Genomic DNA, 21,029 nt, shown 5'->3' on the forward strand with positions numbered 1-21,029 from the left:
TGACTCCCACACTCACTAAAGTAATCACGTTTAAGAAATTTGACAGGTTGAATTGGCCATTTTGATAATATTGAGAATAAGCACGACGTGTTTGGTGAATGGGAGAATTCTATTAAAAATAAATATAATAATATAGTATCAATCAGCTATGCAGTCATAGTTAGTTGTAATTGTATAGATGCTATATACAAACGACACTCCCCTACCTTCCTTCGTTCCTCTCTATCTTGGACATTGCATCCATTTTTATCCGGCGTGTTTCTTCAGGTCATCTGACCATCGCATTTGTGGCCTTCCCTTTTTTCGTTTGTGGTTCCATCTTTCATCCTTCTGCCTTAGGGTATGTCCTGCGAACTTCCATTTAAGCTTGGCTACTTGGGTTGAGACATATCTCACGTTTATTTTGTTACGCATTTTGTTTTTGTTGGCCAAACTTAGAGGTTTCGCCAGCTAGTATTTTAATTCTTCGATTTATGCTCTCAAGACATCTCGAGAAGTTTCAGGAATCAAATACTAGTCGATGCTTGGTATTCAAGAACCCCATCACTAGAAAAAATGGGGAAATTTTTCGCTGTATCGCGCTCAAAGTAGAAATTTCAAGCTGACCGAAACCGTTCTTCTAACCAAAAAACCAAAAACCGATTTTGTTGACCGGTTATCACAGACAGGTTAAACCGCAAGTAAAAAAAACGGTTTAACCGAAAACTGGTGTTTTGTCAACAACCGCCATCCCTACTAAAAAGTGTAAAACTAAAAAATCCAAGAAAGTCAAACCAGATCAATTTAAATTAACTGCCTCCTCTGTTTTCACAATCAAAAATCTTTATCAAGAAAGTCTAAACCTATTTTCCTTTCGGTTGAAAATGTTCTTGTCTTTCTGGAAAATTCATTTAGCAGTAATAACCCTCTACAAGAGGAACAGCAATGCACCCGAAATTTTCAGTTATTGCTCGACTTTTTAAAATATACCCCGTAGTAGATAGAAGATACAGCAATGAAAAGTTTCTAGGAATATCTAAAAGCAACTTCTTCTTCTTCCTCTAAGAAGGTGCCAACCATCATGACAATTTGCTTTTTTGATAACGCGGCTCCAAAGAGACCAGCAGAATTGCAGTTAAACCAAGCTCTCAAATTATTTAACCAGGAAATGCGTCTTTCTCCATGACCTTTTCTACTCTGTATACTTTCTTGCATTATTAATTGCAACAAGTTAGAACGCTCGCCCCTCATGTCGTTGCCCTATATATTGCAGTTTTGTAGCAACTAAATATTAGCAACTAAATATAGTCAATTAAGAAAATAGAAGTATGTACAACATCTCAGTTTACAAATAATGATGACGTGACCATTATCTTAGCAAGTCTTCACTAACCTGCCAACGATCATAATGTTATAAATAGTTTACTTTCAGGTTAGCACAGTGTAACTGCAATGTGTTCTACCGTCGCTTAGAATGCATACAACAAATTAATCAATAATACAGAAACAGCGATTATATGTCTTCAAGAGACCAATTTTAAAGAAACATCATCATCGTCATCGTTGGCTTTTACATCTATTCGTGAGTCTTTGCTGCGTTTACTATTGTCTTCCATTAGTTCCGGCCTTGTGCTACTATTTCCCATGGTCTCACTTTTATCTTCTCCAGGTCTTCTCTGACTGCATCTTTCCAGTCTTCTACTGCCTGATCTTTTCCAAAACACATTGCTAATCAGTCTAGTGTTGCCCAAAATCGGTCTTGGTCATGCAGTCTTGGTCTTGTTCTTGCGTTTTAGCAAGACCAAGGCCAAGACCGAGACTGCCTTATTTTAGCAAGACCAAGACCAAGACCAATACTGACCGTGCAAGACTTGAGCAAGAACAAGACTAAACCTGCGAAACTCTTGCGTCTTGCAGTTAGGATTGAGTGTTGTTTTATGGAATAATACAGGGTGTAACAAAAATACAGGTCATAAATTTAATCACATATTTAATCACATATTCTGGGATCAAAAATAGTTCCATTGAACCTAACTTACCTTAGTACAAATGTGCACATAAAAAAAGTTACAGTCCTTTGAAGTTACAAAATGAAAATCGATTTTTTCCAATATATCGAAAACTATTGGAGATTTTTTATTGAAAATGAACATGTGGCATTCTTATGGCAGTAGTATCTTAAAAAAAATTGTAGTGAAATTTAAACACCCCATAAAAATTTTATGGTGGTTTTGTTCCTTTAAACCCCCCAAACTTTTGTGTACATTCTAATTTAATTATTATTGTAGTACCATTCATTAAACACAATGCTTTAAAAACTTCTTTGCCTCTTAGTACTCTTTCGAAAAGTCAGTATTTATCGAGATATTTTGCATATTTTTCAAATCCACCATATATTTGTATATGGCTAAGTACGATTATGGAGACTTGATAATAATAGGAAAATTTATTTATGATTTACATTTTTAGGTATATTTTGAACCGTATTAAAAAAGAAGCCACATCTTGATAAAAGGTGCCTTATCGAAAAAATACAAACAAGCAAAAAGTTTTAAAAACACCGTGTGTAACTAATGGTATCGCAGTAATAGTTTAATTGGAACGTACACAACCATTTGCGAGGTTTAAAGGAACAAAACCCCCATAAAATCTCTATGTAAACATATTAGAAAAGAAGCCGCAACTCGATAAAAACTGCCTTGTCGAAAAAATACTAAGAACCAAAAAAGTTTTAATAATATTGAATTTAACTAATAGTATCACCATAATAATTTAATTGGAACGTACACAAAAGTTTGGGTGGGAACATAAAACCCCCATAACATTTTTATGGGGTGCACAAATTTCACTATAATTTTTCTTTAAGATATTCTTCCCATAAAAATGCCACGTGTCCATTTTAAATAAAAAATCTCTAATAGTTTTCGATATATTGGAAAAAATCGATTTTCATTTTGTAACTTCAAAGGGCTGTAACTTTTTTTATGTGCATATTTGTACTAAGGTAAGTTAGGTTCATTCGAACTATTTTTGGTCCCAGAATAGGTGATTAAATTTATGACCTGTATTTTTGTTACACCCTGTATATTAGTTCGGGTATATACTTAGAGACTGAGATACAAAAAAATATGTACCAAAAATTTGAAAAATTGGATTTATCCGCATTATGAACAATACGATAAACATACATACCGAATTAAAATATTCATATAAGAACACTCTTAATTATTGGATAGTACTCAGAGGTCATAATAAATTATTATACAATGTAAAAAGAAAATATTTCATTCTTTCCTAATATCAGACGACGCCTTCGCTCCGAAATTAATTACAATTAAGTAATTGTCTAAATTTTGAGAATAGCTAACCTTCCATAAAATAATCTTCTTGTGTTATGTGACGCCGACACGACAGTATAATAATATCTCATTGAAACTTTTAAAGTACAGGTGATAAAAATATAATACGAATAGCATATCCAGTGTTACGGACAACCACTCAATTGTTTTTCCTTATCCATAAATATCGTAAAGACTAAACGTCCTACTTATAAACTGTTTGCCGGGTGTGCAATTAGATATTAGATCAATCGGCCAAACAAAATTTTTTGCTGAAAAAGCACTAGATAAGATAATGCTTGGCTACCCTGTATAGTCCATTCACGCACGGTAAAATGTTACAAAACCTTCAAATTTCAAACAAAGAGATATAATTATATAAAAAGGGATATTGGCCGATGTGTGATTTTGCCCTGGGGATGGGTTTCACCCCTTCTTGGGGGGTTAAAAAACAAAGGTTCAAAATAAGTCAAGGTTGAATAAACTGACTAATTCTAAGCAACTTTTGTTCCATTTTATTCATCTACAAATAAACCAAGTCAATACTTTTCGAGCTATTTGCGACTGAATATGTTCATTTTTCAACAAAGACAAAAGTAAGTATTCAAAAGTAAGTATGTTCATTTTTCAACAAAGAAAAAACACGTTTTTCGACGGTTTTAGCGCAAATGACTCAAAAAGTAAGTATTCTATTGAAAAAAATATTCTAAGCAAAAAATATCTTATAAAAAATTGAAATAAAATATGGTCAACCAAAAAAGAAGATGTACAGACTGACTCTCGTGGGACATGGTAGATAGCCCAGTTAGTTAGCGTATAGGCAGGGATAGTTTAGATCGTGGGTACAAACCCACCTAATGTGAGTTGTTTATTAATAAAATAGCAATATGCTAGTGGGTAACTGCGAGACTTGCAAGACTCTTGCTGCAAGACCAAGACCCAGACCAAGACTGGGAGTGCAATACCAAGACCAAGACCAAGACCAGGTGTACTGGTGCAAGACCAAGACCAAGACTGTCCAAGTCTCGTCTTGGTCTTGCATTTGGGCAACACTAAATCAGTCTGTCGTCATCATGTAACGCGTGGCCTGCCCATCTTAGTCTATTGGCTTTTATGTATCTCTCGATGTTTCTCTGCCCGAAGAGAGTCTCTAATTCATTGTTGTATCGGCTCCTCCATTTATTTGTCACACTGTTTCTGCAATGACCAAATATATATCTCGCAGGATTTTGCGTTCCCATATTAAAAGTTTATTGATTTCCTTCTTTCTCATCGTCCATGTTTCACTTCCATATGTCACTGCTGGTCGTATTATGGTTTTGTACATTTGGATTTTGGCACCTGCTGAGAGAAGCTTTGACCCCATTAGATGTTTAGCGGCAAAGAAAGGTTTATTCCCCGCCCCAGTATTCATACTTCAACTTCCGGTTCTCCTGTGTTGTCACTGGTAATTGTTGTTCCTTCTTCTTCTTCTTCTTCCTCTTTATAAGCAATTCTGCTTGTTAATTGGCGGACTGATACCTCTATGGAAGGTTCTCACTCCATATTTTGCGCGGTCGGCCGATACTTCTTCTACCCATTGGTGATTTATCTCTTGCTGTTTTGACCACACGTGTCTCCCACATGCTGATTATGCGGTTGTTCCATTCTTTTTTTTTTTTCTATTTAGTGTCCATTCGTTTATACGCTGTACGTTACATTGTCTTCTGGTATCTTCATTCCTCTCTCAGTGTATTTCTTGTAATGCTACTCTCATCTCAGCCGTTTCCACTAGTCTTTGTGTTGTAGCTGTATAGGGTCTTGTTTCTGATGCATATGTCATTATTGGTCTTACACTGGTTTTATAAATTCTTGACTGCATCTCAGTATTAATATGTCGGTTTCGCCATATAGTGTTATTAAGGCATCCTGCCAGTCTATGTGTTTTTGTACTTGATTTCTCACTTATTTGTCCAGGTCTCCGTAACTTGACAATGTAATTCCAAGGTATTTTACTTCCATTACTTGTTCCATACTGATACCATCAATTCCAATTTTAAATCTGATTTAAATTAAATTGGGTGATTTGAGCTTCAATTTGAGGGAATTTCAGTTCCTAAGTGGGGGATTTATAAAATCACATCTGGCAACTCTGGTGGTAGTTGTAGCAAATTTTACCTGAAAAATTCTCTGTTTCTCTAGGAACTCTCTCGTGTATGTTTCAGGAAATCTCGCTTTACTGTTTGAATGGGACGGGGCCATTCCATCAGTGTTGACACTTCGTTGGTTCAACCTCAAAAAATGGCTCCACATGTTAGCAAAGAACTAAAAGCAAGAATTGTAACGAAATTAGAAGATGGTTGGTCACTATCTGCCGTAAAGAACCATTTTAACGTAAGCAGAACAACAGTTTTTAATATTAATAAAAGATGGAGAGAACAAGAAAGTCTTGAAAGAAAGCAAGGTTCTGGAAGACCAAAAATATCTACCGCTCATGAATATAGTACGCTTTTAGAAAGACTGCAAGAATTCAAAATAATATCAATATTAAGACCTTAATAATTATGACAATTTATGAATTAACATGGTAGGGGAGCCCAAACGGGGATTTTGCAGTTACTCGAGCGCATCAGATTATGGTATGGGGAGAAACCTTGTACCCTGTTTATTTACCCCTACCATATTTTATATTGGATCCGAATACAGGGGAGTTCGTTAAGGGGGGCCCGAAAAAAAAGTTTATCCTTAGAAATACTCAAAATCGTCAGATTAAGAGGGAACAGTAGCGATCAACAGGTAGCAAAAACGCGTTCCAAGATTGCGGCTGTAATTTTGAATATTTTTTCGAGATATTTGGCACACGTATTCGTAATGTAATAAAGAATGGCGGTACAGAGCCCAATTTGAAAAATATATAAATATGTGGAAATTACCCTGTAATTAAATACAATATAAAAAACGAGCCTGTACCGCCATTAAAAAGAACAAAAAATACACTTTCTTCAAATAAACTTTTTTATCCGATGCCTAGATTTTGTGTCATTTTGAAACTACTAAAATTTTTTATTTCATTAGTAGCTCCAAAATGACACAAAATCTAGGCATCGGATAAAAAATTTATTTGAAGAAAGTGTATTTTTTTGTTCTTCTTAATGGCGGTACAGACTCGTGTTTTTAATATTGTATTTAATTACAGAGTAATTTCCACATATTAATATATTTTTCAAATTGGGCTCTGTACCGCCATTCTTTATTATATTACGAATACGTGTGCCAAATATCTCAAAAAAAAATTCAAAATTTCAGCCGCAATCTTGGAACGCGTTTTCGCTACCTGTTGATCGCTACTGTTTCACCTTAAGATAAGGTAAGTTAAGTACATGCAAAACAGTGTTTATTTAAAAAATCTGACGGTTTGGCGGGGCGTAAGGAAATGGGCGAGTCAAAAAGTTTAACAAGAAAAAAGCGAATATTTCGAGGAATAAACGTCAGATCGAAAAACTAAAAAATACTTGTTCAAAATTTTTCAAAAATCTATCGAATAATACCAAACACCACCCCCACGGAGAGGAGGGGAGTAAATTTAAAATTTTAACTAGGAACCCCGCGATATTTCGCGAAATGAACATTAGATCAAAAAACTGCAATATACGCGTATTCAATATTTTTGAAAAATCTATTGAATGACACCAAACACGACCCCCATGGAGGTGGGGTGGGGGTAACTTTAAAATCTTAAATAGGACTCCCCATTTTTTATTGCAGATTTGGATTCCTTACGTAAAATAAGTAATTTTTATTCGAGACATTTTTTCGAATTATAAATAGATGGCGCAATAATCGAAAAAAACGATTGTTGCAAATGGAAAATTGTATTAAAAAATGGCAAGCGCCCACTAAAATGGAAAACTTCACTTAACTTTTTTTTGGTTTTAGGACCTACTCTTCTCAACCCAATAGGTCCTCAAAGCGCTCGAGTGACTACACATTTAGCATATTTTACTCCCGTACCATATTTATGTAATCATCTGTTTGTTGTTTGTTTGTTTATTTTATTATTTGTCTGTCATAACAAATATAATATAATGTCAAACCAATCAAATACACTGCTCAAAATGATCAAATCGTACTAAGAGTCGTATCAGTTTTTTAGGAACCAGCTATATTCTTATAAATTTTAATCGCAGCTTCCGTTTGGTTCTTGAAGGGAAGGCCATATAGGCAACCGCATCATGCCACAAGCCTCTTTTCCTCTGATTAATTTAAAGTATCCCTCTTCTCCCCAAGAATCACCCCAAGAGTTTTTTAAAATCCAGTAATCAGTTCCACTGCCGTCACTACCATCATTGCCGTAACCTATGATAACAGCACTCCAAGGTTTTCTCCAAGTTGAAGGATGTGGAATAAAGCTGCGCGGACAGTTTGAACCATCAATTATTCCTTGTTTATAAAATGGCAGATCGCCTCCATCGAAATAGACGGTTACGGGAGCAAGTACTGAAAACAAAATTACTTAATATTGTAAGAAATACACACAACCAAACTTATATGAAATATTCTGTTATTTTTTATTATTTCGCGCGAATTAAAAAAAAACAAACACAGGAAGTCAAACAATATTTATTTTAAAGCAATTTAATAACAAATACATAACAATTAAATAAACGAATAAAGTATTTAACAAACAAATTGAAACTCCTTTTTTCAAAGCAAATGGCATAAAAAACTTCACCAGTGTTGAGCTGCCCCCCCCCCCATTTGCAAAAATTAAAAAACAAATAGTCCTGATTTATGAGCTATTTATGAGCTTTCATATTCCGCAAATTAAAAATTTTGAGCTCGTTCCACTGAGCAGGAATTTAATACTGTAGTGGGCGGGGGGTTAGTCAGCCCCCCCCCACTACTTAAAAATAATAATATTGAATCGGTTTGTGCGGCAGAATTACGAGCTATTTATGAGCTCTTGAAATTATATAGTTTCGATTTTTGAGCTCATCCACTTCACCCCCAAACAACCCTTTAATTGATTTAACTTAAGAGAAAAATGCTGAGAAAACTTAAAATATATCGTATTGCGGATATAATTCCTATAGCTTATATACTCTAAGAATAAACTATTAAATCACGTGCATTTCGATTATTGAGCTACAACCCCTTCGCAAGAAAACCACCCTATCTTCCTGGCTTAAGAGAAAGTTGTATTTAAAATACATTAAATTAATTATTTGGCGACTACATATTATTTAATAATTTATAAGCTCCCAAATTACGCGCGTTTAGATCAGTAACTTGCAATTTATTTTGTATAGTGCAGTCACTGAAGGTAAAAATCAACGATTACCTTCAATTTCGGTGAACCTTCATCGATTTTCACGAAAATTGGTCAATGGTTAGATGATACCTCAAGAAACAAAGGTAACATGGTACCACCTTGCGGCTTTACCCTGAGGGTGGATACCACCCCTTCTCGGCGGTGAAAATTATTTTATAAAAAATAACTGCACAAATCTATAAAAGAACAAATTATAAGCAAAATTTGTTATATAAAGTTATTAAAATAAATCAATACTTTTTAAGTTATTAAACATCAAAAATTTTAATTATTCGTGAAAAAAATGCATGTTTTGAAGCGGTTTGTCGTAAATCACTGAAAAACTGTAAGTTTTTACAAAAAAGTTAATAGTAGTTTAATTCGTATAGCTTATATTCTAAGGATAAACTCTTAAATCACGCGCCTTACGATTATTGAGCTACAACCCCTTCGTAAGAAAACCATCCCATATTCCCGGCTTAAGAGAAAGTTGTACTTAAAATAATTTAAATTAATTGTTTGGCGACTAGATATCGTTTAATAATTTATGAGCTCGCAAAATATACGCATCTCAATTATTGAATTGCCATTTTCTGTCTATAGTGCAGTCACTGAAGGTAAAAATCAACCATAACCTTCGATTTCGGTAAATCTCCATTCATTTTCACGAAAATTGGTGAGCGGATAGAGGATACGTCAAGAAAGAAAATTAACAATAACAACTTAGCCGGGGGTATGTCACCCCTTCTCGGGGGTGAAAATTACTTTATTAAAAATAACCCCACAAATCAAGGGAGTGACAAATTCTAAGCAAAATTTGTTATATAATGTTATTAAAATAAATCAATACTTTGTGAGTTATTAAAGATCAAATATTTTAATTTTTGTGAAAGAAATGCTTTAAAGCGATTTTTCATAAATAACTTATGCCCGGTTGCACCAACAGTCTTAAGCTTAAGTCGAGAATATCATAAGAATTAATATAAGACAATTATAATATATTACAATAAGAATACCATAATATAATAATAGATATAAATGATAATAAGGTAAGAATCTAAAATTATGGTGCAACGTAATCAAGAAGGCCCTATCTATAAGTAGAGCTTAGCTAAGCTGGAGCTTAAGATCTGTTGGTGCAACCAGGCATTAAAAACTGTAAGTTTTTACAAAAAAGTTTTCATCACTAAAATTGAAGCTAATAAAAAATATAATAAATTGCTGACTTGAAAAACCCTTTAATGTAAATTTAAAGTAAGTTATAGGTAATTAAATGTATAGTTTTTTCTGCGACTATTCAAATCTAATGATTCAAGCTTAAATAACGGGAAAGAGATGCATTTTATAACACTTACTAAATACATTTAAATAAAAAATGAATGGAGATTTACCCAAATCGAAGGTCATAGTTGATTTTTACCTTCAGTGATTGCACTATAGAAAGAAAATGGCAATTCAATAATTGAGATGCGTATATTTTGCGAGCTCATAAATTATTAAACGATATGTAGTAGCCAAATAATTAACTTAAATGATTTTAAGTACAACTCTCTCTTAAGCCGGGAATATTGGATGGTTTTCTTGCGAAGGGGTTGTAGCTCTATAGTCGAAAAGTGCGTGATTTAAGAGTTTATTCTTAGAATATGAGCTATTGGAATTAAACTACTATTAACTTTTTTGTAAAAACTTACAGTTTTTCAGTGATTTACGAAAAACCGCTTCAAAACATGCATTTTTTTCACGAATAATAATTAAAATCTTTGATCTGTAATTAGGGGAGTGCATTTAGATTTTCACTTCGGAAAAAATCAAACAAGATAAAATTTTTTGTAATTTCATTAAGAAATGTTTAATAAACAACATATCAAAAAGTTCTACTCGAGAAGTGGGTGCTTCATTTTTTATTAAACAAATGAACAGCGAAGTTAGATGTTTTTTTAAATAACTCCGAAAATATAATTTTTAGGAGAAAACTGACTTGACCATTGAAAAATTCAGAAAATTTTACAAAAAAAAACTTATATAAAGATTTTTCTATAATTAAATCTCTAGCTCCTGTAATTTTTTATTTATAACGCTAAAGTCACCCTTCTCACATACATTGGCGCACTGTAAACAAGCGTTGGAAGAAGTGCACGGTTGAGTTTTTTTAATGTAATTCTTTAACTAGTGGATCAAAAGAAATTTTACAAATTGGACATGAAAGAAGATGAAATAAGCTATATTATGGTTGTAATAAAAAGAAATAAAATTTATGGACATAAGTACGGTGTGGGCGGAAAATGAGCCTTACATGAATTTTGTTTAAAAATGATTTAAAAATGTGTAACTAATACAATTTACCTTATAAAACTCTCAAATTTGCACAACTTACCTCTAAATCATCTTAGTAAACGATGTTTCATTCAAAAAAAATCTCAAAAATTTAATTCAAATAATACGATGTCTCAAAAAATGTAATTTTTGAAAACTTCGTAGTTTTACAGAATTCCCACCATTTTTAGACGGTATTACTCAAGTTTGAATAAACCTAATACAATTTTGTTGCTATTCTTTTAAAGCTTGGGATGTAATCTTTAAAAACACTGAATTATTTTGGTTTAAAAATGAAATAAACAATTTCTTTTTGAGAAAACTAAGAAAGATAACAAAAATGTAATACAAAAACCGAAAATTACCAGCTGAAAAAATGTATATTCAGAGTGATCAAAATTTTTTTGTGTAAAATTTACCTAAAATACATTTAATAATAAGCTTCAACAATAATAAATGTTTAACAAAAAATTTTTTTTTAGCTCTTATACAGTATGTCTGCGTAACTTGCAACCTATTGATAACTTTTTTAATATCAGTTTTACAAAAAAAAGTTATTCTTTATAAAATACTCAGCATCGTATATAACATAATATGCAATCATCAAATATCAAATTTTGTGAATTTTGTACGAGGTATGTCAAAAAATATGAATTTCACTCAGGAGTAAAGTACCTTTATATTTCACAATATCGAAATTTTTTATAAAGAAAAGTTGTTTGGAATTAAAAACTATGTTCCAATATGTAATTATATCCTTCTAATCGAAAATTTGTTTTTTTTTAATATTCTTTCTAATACATTTTAATTTTTAATATTATTGTGAAAATTATTTGTTTATCTTTTTTTTAAGAATGAAATTTCATATTTGTTTGATTGGATTCTACTTGTTTTTCATTTAAATATCCGCCATTTTGGATCCGCCATTTTGAAATTTAAATTTTTAATCTTTAATTCAGATTCAACAACCTGTTAAAAATAAAGACAATAAATGTTTTAGAAAAATGTTCTTTTTATGTTCTTTTTAGAAAATCCGCATTTTGGATCCGCCATTTTATAGTTTATAATGTTAACATTTAAGTTAGGTTTATCAAAGGTCTCAAAAATAAATATATGTAGAAATAAATACATTTTGTAAAGAAATTATGATTTTACAACTATTTTTTAAGTTATCCGCCATTTTGAATCTGCCATTTTATAATTTAAATTATCAAAATTTGATTCAGGTTCAGCAACCTCTCAAAAATATCCACATATATGTAAACAAACACGTTTTATAAAGAATATTCGAATTTTACAACTACTTTTTAAGGATTTTTAGGAAAAAATCCGCCATTTTGAATCCCCCATTTTGAATTTGCAAATTGTAATGTCAGATTCAGGTTCAGCATAATCAAAACTAAAATAAAAACATTTTTTATCAAAATAAAATGTTGAATTCACTCATATTCTTAAGATTATTTATACAAAACAATTGTTATTGTTTAAACAATTAATAAACAATTAGCGGCGAAATTTGTGAGTAGAACTTTTTACTTTAACATATTTATAAACTAACAAAAAAAGTTTTAGAAAAATATAACCTTGTTTGATTTTTTCCGAAACATTGTATCTTTTCGTTCTAATTGCACTCCCCTAAATAACTTAAAAAGTATTGACTTATTTTAATAACTTTATATAATAAATTTTGCTTTTAATTTGTTTCTTTATTGATTTGTGCAGTTATTTCTTATAAAATAATTTTTACCCCCGAGAAGGGGCGGTATCCACCCTCAGGGTAAAAGCGCAAGGTGGTACCATGTCACCTTTGTTTCTTGACTTATCCTCTAACCACTGACCAATTTTAGTGAAAATCGATGAAGGTTCACCGAAATTGAAGTAAATCGTTGATTTTTACCTTCAGTGACTGCACTATACAAAATAAATTGCAATTTACTGATCTAAATGCGCGTAATTTGGAAGCTTATAAATTATTAAATGATATGTAGTCGCCAAATAATTAATTTAATGAATTTTAAGTACAACTTTCTCTTAAGCCAAGAAGATAGGGTGGTTTTCTTGCAAAGGGGTTGTAGCTCAATAATCGAAATGCACGTGATTTAAGAGTTTATTCTTAGAGTATATAAGCTATAGGAATTATATCCGCAATACGATATATTTTAAGTTTTCTCAGCATTTTTCTCTTAAGTTAAATCAATTAAAGGGTTGTTTGGGGGTGAAGGGGATGAGCTCAAAAATCGAAACTATATACTTTCAAGAGCTCATAAATAGCTCGTAATTCTACCGCAAAAACCGATTCAATGTTCCTATTTTTAAGCCACCCCCCACCACTAAAGTATTAAATTCCTGCTCAGTGGAACGAGCTCAAAATTTTTAGTTTGCGAAATATGAAAGCTCATAAAGAGCTCATAAATCAGGGCTATTTGTTTTTTCATTTTTGCAAGTGGGGGGGCAGCTCAACATGGGTAAAAATTTCAATGTTAAACGAATAATGTTTAAATTATTTTTATTTATATTTTTTGTTTTTTTTTTTTTTGGTAGTCAGTGTTATCACCTCTAGTCTTTATTCAAGCTTGTTGTATACTAGCCGTGCGGTGTTTTGTGGATGATCTCGGCGAGCTCTAATTTTTAATAGAGTTAAGCTCGGGTCAGCAAGCAGGCCACTCCAAACAAGGGTGATGCCTTCTACTTTAATGATGTCTCTAGTCACTACTCTAATGGTATATGGAGGTTCATTATCATGTATTTAAATTAAATTTTCTCCTCTTGCATCTCTTCAGAGTCCAACTACAGGTTATCAACATTCCTGTGAGCAGTTTAAGTTTTTTGGATGAAAGTTACAGGAGTTTTTTTACGAATCACAATTCCTCTCCAGAACATTACACTTCCCCTTGTATATTTGTGAACAGATCTGACAGTTTTCGTTTTTGCTTGTCTTCCTCGACCTCTAAGTACACGATTTCGTGGGTCATCTGATTTTACACAAATCCTGACTTTTTCTGAAAATATCATATTTTGCCAATTCCCAATGTTCGAGTTTTGGTGGTGAAGACACCAATTTAGGCGATCAATCTTGTGCTGTCTGGATAACTCGAGCGCCCATAACTGTCTCCTGCTGTATACTTCTTGGCACGAACTCTTCTTCATATCGTTTCAACTGAAACAGTTACATCTGTAGCTTCCAAAAGCTGCCTTTGGAACTGAAGGTGAGAAATGGGTGGGTGCCTTCCAGCTGATTGTACAATTAAACGATCGTGGAGAGCCGTTATTACTTTTTTGCGAGTTTCCCTTGCTTTATTTTTGAGGTTCCTAGTTCCTGTTACTGTATTGGTTTTGGACAGAACTCCTAGCTCTACAGCTATGTCCCTCTGAGAACATTACTTGCTCCACAAGACCAATAATCTTTCCCCATTGTAGGTTCTATAACCCCACATGAGGCATATTTTCGTTTTTGGACGCAAAAGTTAGTTTATTTATTTTCGATCAATTTGCAACTCAAGCAAATAACTTATACCGTACCAAGTTGTACTATCTGATTGTCTTATCGATTTGAAAATTTTCAACGAAAACCTTTATTCTTCGCAATAATAACAAGTTGTTTCAAAAGAAATAAATATTACTTCGAAATACATGGTGATTCCATATAAGTTTGGTTTATATCAGGGCTTCCCAAACTTATTCGTACTGTGACGCCCTTGAGACTTTGGAATATTTTTGCGACGCCCTCAACCCAACCCCAATAAAATTTACCAATTTTAGTAAGTACTAGCCTAGTAACAGGTTATAGTTATAACAAGAAAAACTATTTGAACATAAGTTTATGTTTGACCTGTACTTGTTTTTAATTACTGTCACTGCAGAAAATTCCGTTTCGCACAAATACGAAGTCGCAAATGGTAATAAAACCTTTAATTTTGCAGTTTTGATGGCATGATATTCATGATAAACTGAGCTCCAAAATTCAAACAGTGCGTCCTTGTCGTATTGAAGCTTTAGGCTGGAATCACAGGACAATTCTGTCAGTTGTTCTTTTTCCTCTGTTGAAAGTGTCGATAACGTGGATAACTGGAAAGGGTTTCTGACCCAGTCATATTACTCCAGATCTTCGGGAAAATATTTCTCAAAGTGTTCGCTCAACGATAGCAAGTGTTGTGTATTTTTTAAAGAGGGATCGATGATTTCTATCGAGTTTTCTTGTAGAATACCTTGTAAAGCAGTCAATTTCTTGATCTTCTAATTTTCTCTTCCATAAGAGCAACTTATTCTGAAACCCAGTAATTTTATCTGCCAATTGCAGGATATGAGTATTGTAGTAAATATATTTTCTGTATTAAAAGTCCGCTCTGACACGCGACGCCCCTGGGACAACTCGGCGACGCCCCAGGGCGTCGCGACGCACAGTTTGGGAAGCCCTGGTTTATATCAAAATATATAGAATATTATCGAAAATATGAATTTGAAGAAGTAGCTTCAAGACGTAACTTAAGTTCAACTGCCTAGGTGTTACAATAAGAAAAAGAAGCAAAGATAGAACACACAAGAGAATTCAGAAGAGTTATCAAGCTTTTGTAAGGAACAAGCAATTACTCAGATCCAAAAACATTAGCAAACAAAATAAAATCAGAAAGTATAAGACGCTGATCTTACCAGTTATCACATATGCAATGGAAACCACGACGCTGACAAAAAAAGATAAAAAGATCTAAGAATAGTAAAAAGAAAAATAATGACATAAATATTGGGACCAAAAAGAAATAGCGACGGAGAAACAAAAATGAAGACCAATAATGAAATTCAACAAGATATGGACAGATTGGTAAGAACAAAGAACATAGTAAAAGATAATATATATAAAAGCAAGACGACTAGAATGGGCAGGCCATATAATGAGAAGAGGACCCACATAAATGGTAAAAAGAATCACTAACTAGAAACCTCTGGGACCAAGAAAAGAGAAATAACCAGGATAATTTGGTGGAACCAGATAGAGGAAGACATAAAAATGAGGAAAATAAAAGACTGGAAGAAAAGATGCAGAAATAGAAAAGATTGAAAATACATAACCAACGCTACAGAGACATTTTATAGATCTATAAGAAATAAACTAAACAGGAATAATCCACCTGGAAAAAAGATTACATACTATATTCCTCGGCATTGCCATAATTCACAAAGATTGAACGGCTGTAATGATGATGATATATTACTTTATAATAACCATCTAATTAAACAAAAACTCGAATTGTTTGATGAATTAACCTTTTTTATGTATAGATATTACTTACGTGCTATTGTTTTTTTAATTAAATCTTCACTAGATAAATAGTGATGATTAAGACATCGGCCTTTGCAGATTGGTTTACATTCACCTTTTCCATTTTTAAAGGGATAATCTATTTCATTGGGTATTCCATCATAGTACATTTGATTGTACGCCTCTTGATAACTTTCAGTACAGTCAATTAGAAATTGGGTACTTAAATATTCATAGGTAAGATTGTGCCATGCGGTTTCTATTTCCATAGCTGAAGACTAAATAAAAAAATAGAATTAAAATTAAAACTATTACATTTTATTATAGTGGAGTCACTGAAGGTGGATATGAGCTATTACCTCCGATTTCGTTGAACCTCCATCGATTTGTATGAAAATTGGTGAGTTGTTAGAGGATATCTCAAGGAACAAAGGTGATATGGTGCCAACTTGCGCTTTTACCCTGGGGGTGGATGCCACCCCTTCTCGCGGGTGAAAATTATTTTATTAAAAAGAACCCCATAATTCGATAGAGGGACAAATTTAAAGCAAAATTTGTTATATAAAGTTATTAAAATAAATCAAAACTTTTTGAGTTATTAAAGATCAAAGATTTTAATTTTTCTTGAGAAAAATGCATGTTTTTAACCAATTTTTCATCAATAACTCAAAAAGTGTAAGTTTTTACAAAAAAGTTATTATTATCAAAATTGAAGCTAATAAAAAATAAAATAAAACCCCTTACTACAAAAACCTTTTAGTGTTAACTAAAAGTGAGTTATAGGTCATTGAATGTATATTTTTTTCGGCGAGTAAAAAACTCTAAATATTCAAGCTGAAATAACGGGAAATTGATGCATTTTATAACATAAACTTTTTTAACATTTGTCAAAGTACCTAAAAATATCTATTAAATGAGCCCCCAAACATGTAGATAGCGTTAAAATTTATGCTCTAAAATTTTTTCAAAATTTATCTTTTAAAAATTTTTCCAAAATATTTTATTGTTTTTTTTTAATAACTCCGTTGGTGTTTACGATACCAGGTTTGTCTAAAAACTGTTTGGAAGTTAATTCCAAGTGCTATTTAAGTACGTTGAACCTAATCTTTTAAACCCCTTGCTTTTTTAAAAATAAAAGGTTAAATGACCTCGGTTGCATGGTTCCCACAGCAAAATTTAAGATTTAAACGTTTCTATCTCGGTTATTTTTTACCCCATAGAAATAGTAAAACAGGTTAAATATTTGGCACAGAAAAAACTTAAATTTGGTTATACATTATTTTTTACGTATATAGAGTATTTTTGGAGTTATTATCAAAAGAATATGAGAATTACAATAATTTTAAAAATTGTGATCTTTTTAAATTATATCTTTTCAAAAATATGCATTCTAAACCGGTCAAAATTATCGAACACATTACTTATGCTAATATAAAGAAATTTTTGTAAGGATTACTATAAATTTTAATTTTTTTGGAAATGTCGTATGTTTTATTTTTCACTTTTTCCTAAAAAGTTCGAACGGTTCTTTTATTTTATTATAACTTGCTTAACTTTGACGCTATTACCTTGTTCTGAAGCTCACTTGATGGGTGTTCCGAAGTACTTTGGCAAATGTTTAGCAGGAATATTTTATACATTGCATCGTTTTCCCGTTATTTAAGCTTGAATACTTAGATTTGTGTACTCGTCGAAAAAAATATACATTCAATTGCCAATAACTCACTTTGAACTAACATTAATTTAGTTCTTTATATGAGGAATGTATTCAGTTTTTTAATTTCTTCAATGTCAGTAGTAATAACTTTTTTGTAAAAACTTATAGTTTTTGATTTATACTTGAAAAACCGATTTAAAACATGCATTTTTTTACGAAAAAATAAAATATTTGGTCTTTAATAACTCAAAAAGTGTTGATTTATTTTAATAACTTTATATAACAAATTTTGCTTATAATTTGTCCCTCTATCGACTTATCGTATTATTTTTTATAAAATAGTTTTCACCCCCGAGAAGGGGTGGCATCCACCCCCAGGGTAAAAGCGCAAGTTGGCATCATATCACCTTTGTTCCTTGAGGTATCCTATAATTACTCACCAATTTTCATGAAAATCGATGGAGGTTCAACTAAATCGGAGGTGAAAACCTTCAGTGACTGCACTATTAGTCAATCAAGGATATAAAAGAGAGAAGATTGATCCTTCACATTTAATTATTGTTTCCACTTCTCCCTGTTTGATTTTTGGCAAAATTTCGATTTTACCTTTATACTACTAGACAAGGCGAAAACGGCGGGCTCGTTGGAAAAAATATTCCCAAGAGATTTTTTGCATAATGACATTCGCGAGACACCCCAGAATAATACCCCAGTAAATGAACAGGAAATACGGCGATACCGTGTAATTTTCAGGGGCAACTCCGAATTGCATGAACATTTGGATATAGGATCTACTTACCCTCCACTCCAAAGTTAAAATTGTGCTGTTGGTTGCTTTCGTCACCCCTTCTCGGGGGTGAAAAAACATGTATTCAAGATAAGACCGGAAATGGATTAATTGACTGATTTTAAGCAACTTTTGTTCGATATAGTTTTTTATGTAAGTCAATACTTTTCGAGTTATTTTCGATTGAAAATGTTTATTTTTCAACAAAAAAACTACGTTTTCGGACAGTTTTTCGCAAATAACTCAAAAAATAAATACTTGATCGAAAAAAATATCCTTAGTAAAAGTGTAGCTTATAAAAAAACTGAAAAAAAATTGTATCAGTAAAGTCTATCAATCGAGTAAAAACAAAGTTGTAGTTCATGAAAAATACGTTCTTGTGCGTCTAATTCCAAATCGAATATTTCAAGCTGAAATCACCGAAAAATTAAGCACTTTTCGGGAAAAACCTATTTAAACTTTTTTAAAGTGTTTATAAAAAGCTTTATTAGAATTGTTCATAAAAGATTCTAACATTAAAAATAAGCGAGTTACGCTCAAAATAAAGTTGGGCCTTTTTTTTGTAAAAAAATCATGCAAATCTCCCCGTGTTTAGCTCCTCAAATAAAATTAATCGCTACCACTTTACAAACAATTTACTTACTTATCTATTTTTTATATGATCTGTCAATCTCACCGGTTTAAGTGCTTATATTTGAAAGGGTTATAGTTAAAAAAGCTTGAACGGGTCACTAATCACGAGTGTATGCAAATTTTGAAGTCATATCTTAACCAATTTTTGTCCTGTGGAAAAAACAAATTGAAACTAGCATATTTATAATAACAAAGCCTATATTTTTTACTCTTTAAGATTTTTCTTATCACTAATACTTTTTAAGTTATTTTGAAAAAAGGAAATTTTTCAAAAATCTTTAGAAAATTTTGTTTTACTATAAAACCAATTTTTTTCAAAAATAAGCACTTCAAGCCAATCAAACTTACAGATCATATAAATAATATACCTGGAGTTAAAATAAACGGTAAAGGGGTAACGATTAATTTTATTTAGGGTTTTAAATAGAGGGGGGTTTTACAATGTTTTTTACCAAAAAAGGGGCCAAATTTTTTTCAGTGTAACTCGTTTATTTTGCTGCTAGAAACTTTTGTAAAAAACAAATATAAATCTTTTTTTAATAAGCTTTTTTCGAAAAGTGCTTAATTTTTCGGTGATTTCGCGTTGACTTATTCGATTTGGAATTAGACGAATAACAACGTATATTTCATGAGCTACAACATGCTTTTTCTCAATTTATATACTTTACTGATACATCATTTTTTTTGTTTTTTTTATAAACTACACTTTTGCTTAGAATATTTTTTTCGATGAAATATTTACTTTTTGAGTTATTTGCGAAAAACAGTCTGAAAACGTAGTTTTTTTGTCGAAATATCAACATTTCCAATTGCGAATAACGCGAAAAGTATTGACTTAGGTAAAAAATTTTATAGAACTAAAGTTGCTTATAATCGGTCAATTTATCCATTTCCGGGCTTATTTTAAACACGCGTTTTTCACCCCCTGAGAAGGGGTGACTGTCACCCCCCAAGTAAAAGCAACCAATGAGACAAATTCCACTTTGAAGTGGAGGGTAAGTAGAACCTAAATCCAAATGTTCATGCAATTCGGAGTTGCCCCTGAAAATTACACTCCAAAACGGGCATTAATTGGGCTATAAGGTTCAAAAAGTCGCCCACGCGAAAAGTGGTCCCAATTTTTTAAGCAATTTTTTTTAAACAAATTGCAAAAAAACAATATTTTTGACTTGGACAAATTTTTGTTAGGTTTTCTGGATCATTCTGAACAAAAAATGTTTCTCGCAATTTTTCTCTAGTATTGATCGTTTTCGAGTTATTAGCAATTTAAAATTGAAAAAAAAAACGAAAAATGGCTATTTTCAAGGTCGAAAAGCACCAGTAAAAACTATTATTTTTGAGGTTACCAAATGCTTAAATTAAGGTTCAAACCTTCTTGTATCCGCTCCCGATGGGTATTTTGGGATTATTTTATTTTAAACTATTGTTGACTTGAGTCGTCTTTCACCTCTCTTAACATATTGACCTGATTAATTGTTACCTAGTAACCCACTTACCACGTGTGGGAGTCATATGTTGTCCTAAGGCCATATCCATAGGATTTTATATCCACCCTTTGGATTTTACTATGTTTTTACACATTCAAGACTTTTATGCCCGGTTGCACCAACAGATCTTAAGCTTAAGTCGAGCATACCATAAGAATTAATATAATATAATTATAATATATTACAATAAGAATACCATAATATAATAATAGATATAATTGACAATAAGGTAAGAATCTAAAAATTATGGTGTAGCCCTACAGGGGCTTTTTAAACTAATATAGCTTTTCC

The 21,029-nt window shown here is 32.1% G+C and overlaps 1 protein-coding gene across 1 annotated transcript in view; it reads right to left on the bottom strand.

Moving 5' to 3' along the window:
- Nucleotides 1-7,327: 7,327 nt before the first annotated feature.
- The window catches only part of LOC114338070 (cathepsin L-like proteinase), a 51,962-nt gene continuing 38,260 nt past the window's right edge, over nt 7,328-21,029 (bottom strand). The window contains exons 4-5 of the mRNA XM_028288658.2: nt 16,206-16,452; nt 7,328-7,793 (exon numbers count right to left, since the gene is read on the bottom strand). Of these exons, the coding sequence (XP_028144459.1) occupies nt 7,474-7,793; nt 16,206-16,452 (567 nt within the window). The 3' untranslated portion in view covers nt 7,328-7,473. The remainder of the gene's footprint in view (nt 7,794-16,205; nt 16,453-21,029) is intronic.

Source organism: Diabrotica virgifera, chromosome 4, assembly GCF_917563875.1.
Source record: "Diabrotica virgifera virgifera chromosome 4, PGI_DIABVI_V3a".
NCBI classification, from domain to species: domain Eukaryota; kingdom Metazoa; phylum Arthropoda; class Insecta; order Coleoptera; family Chrysomelidae; genus Diabrotica; species Diabrotica virgifera.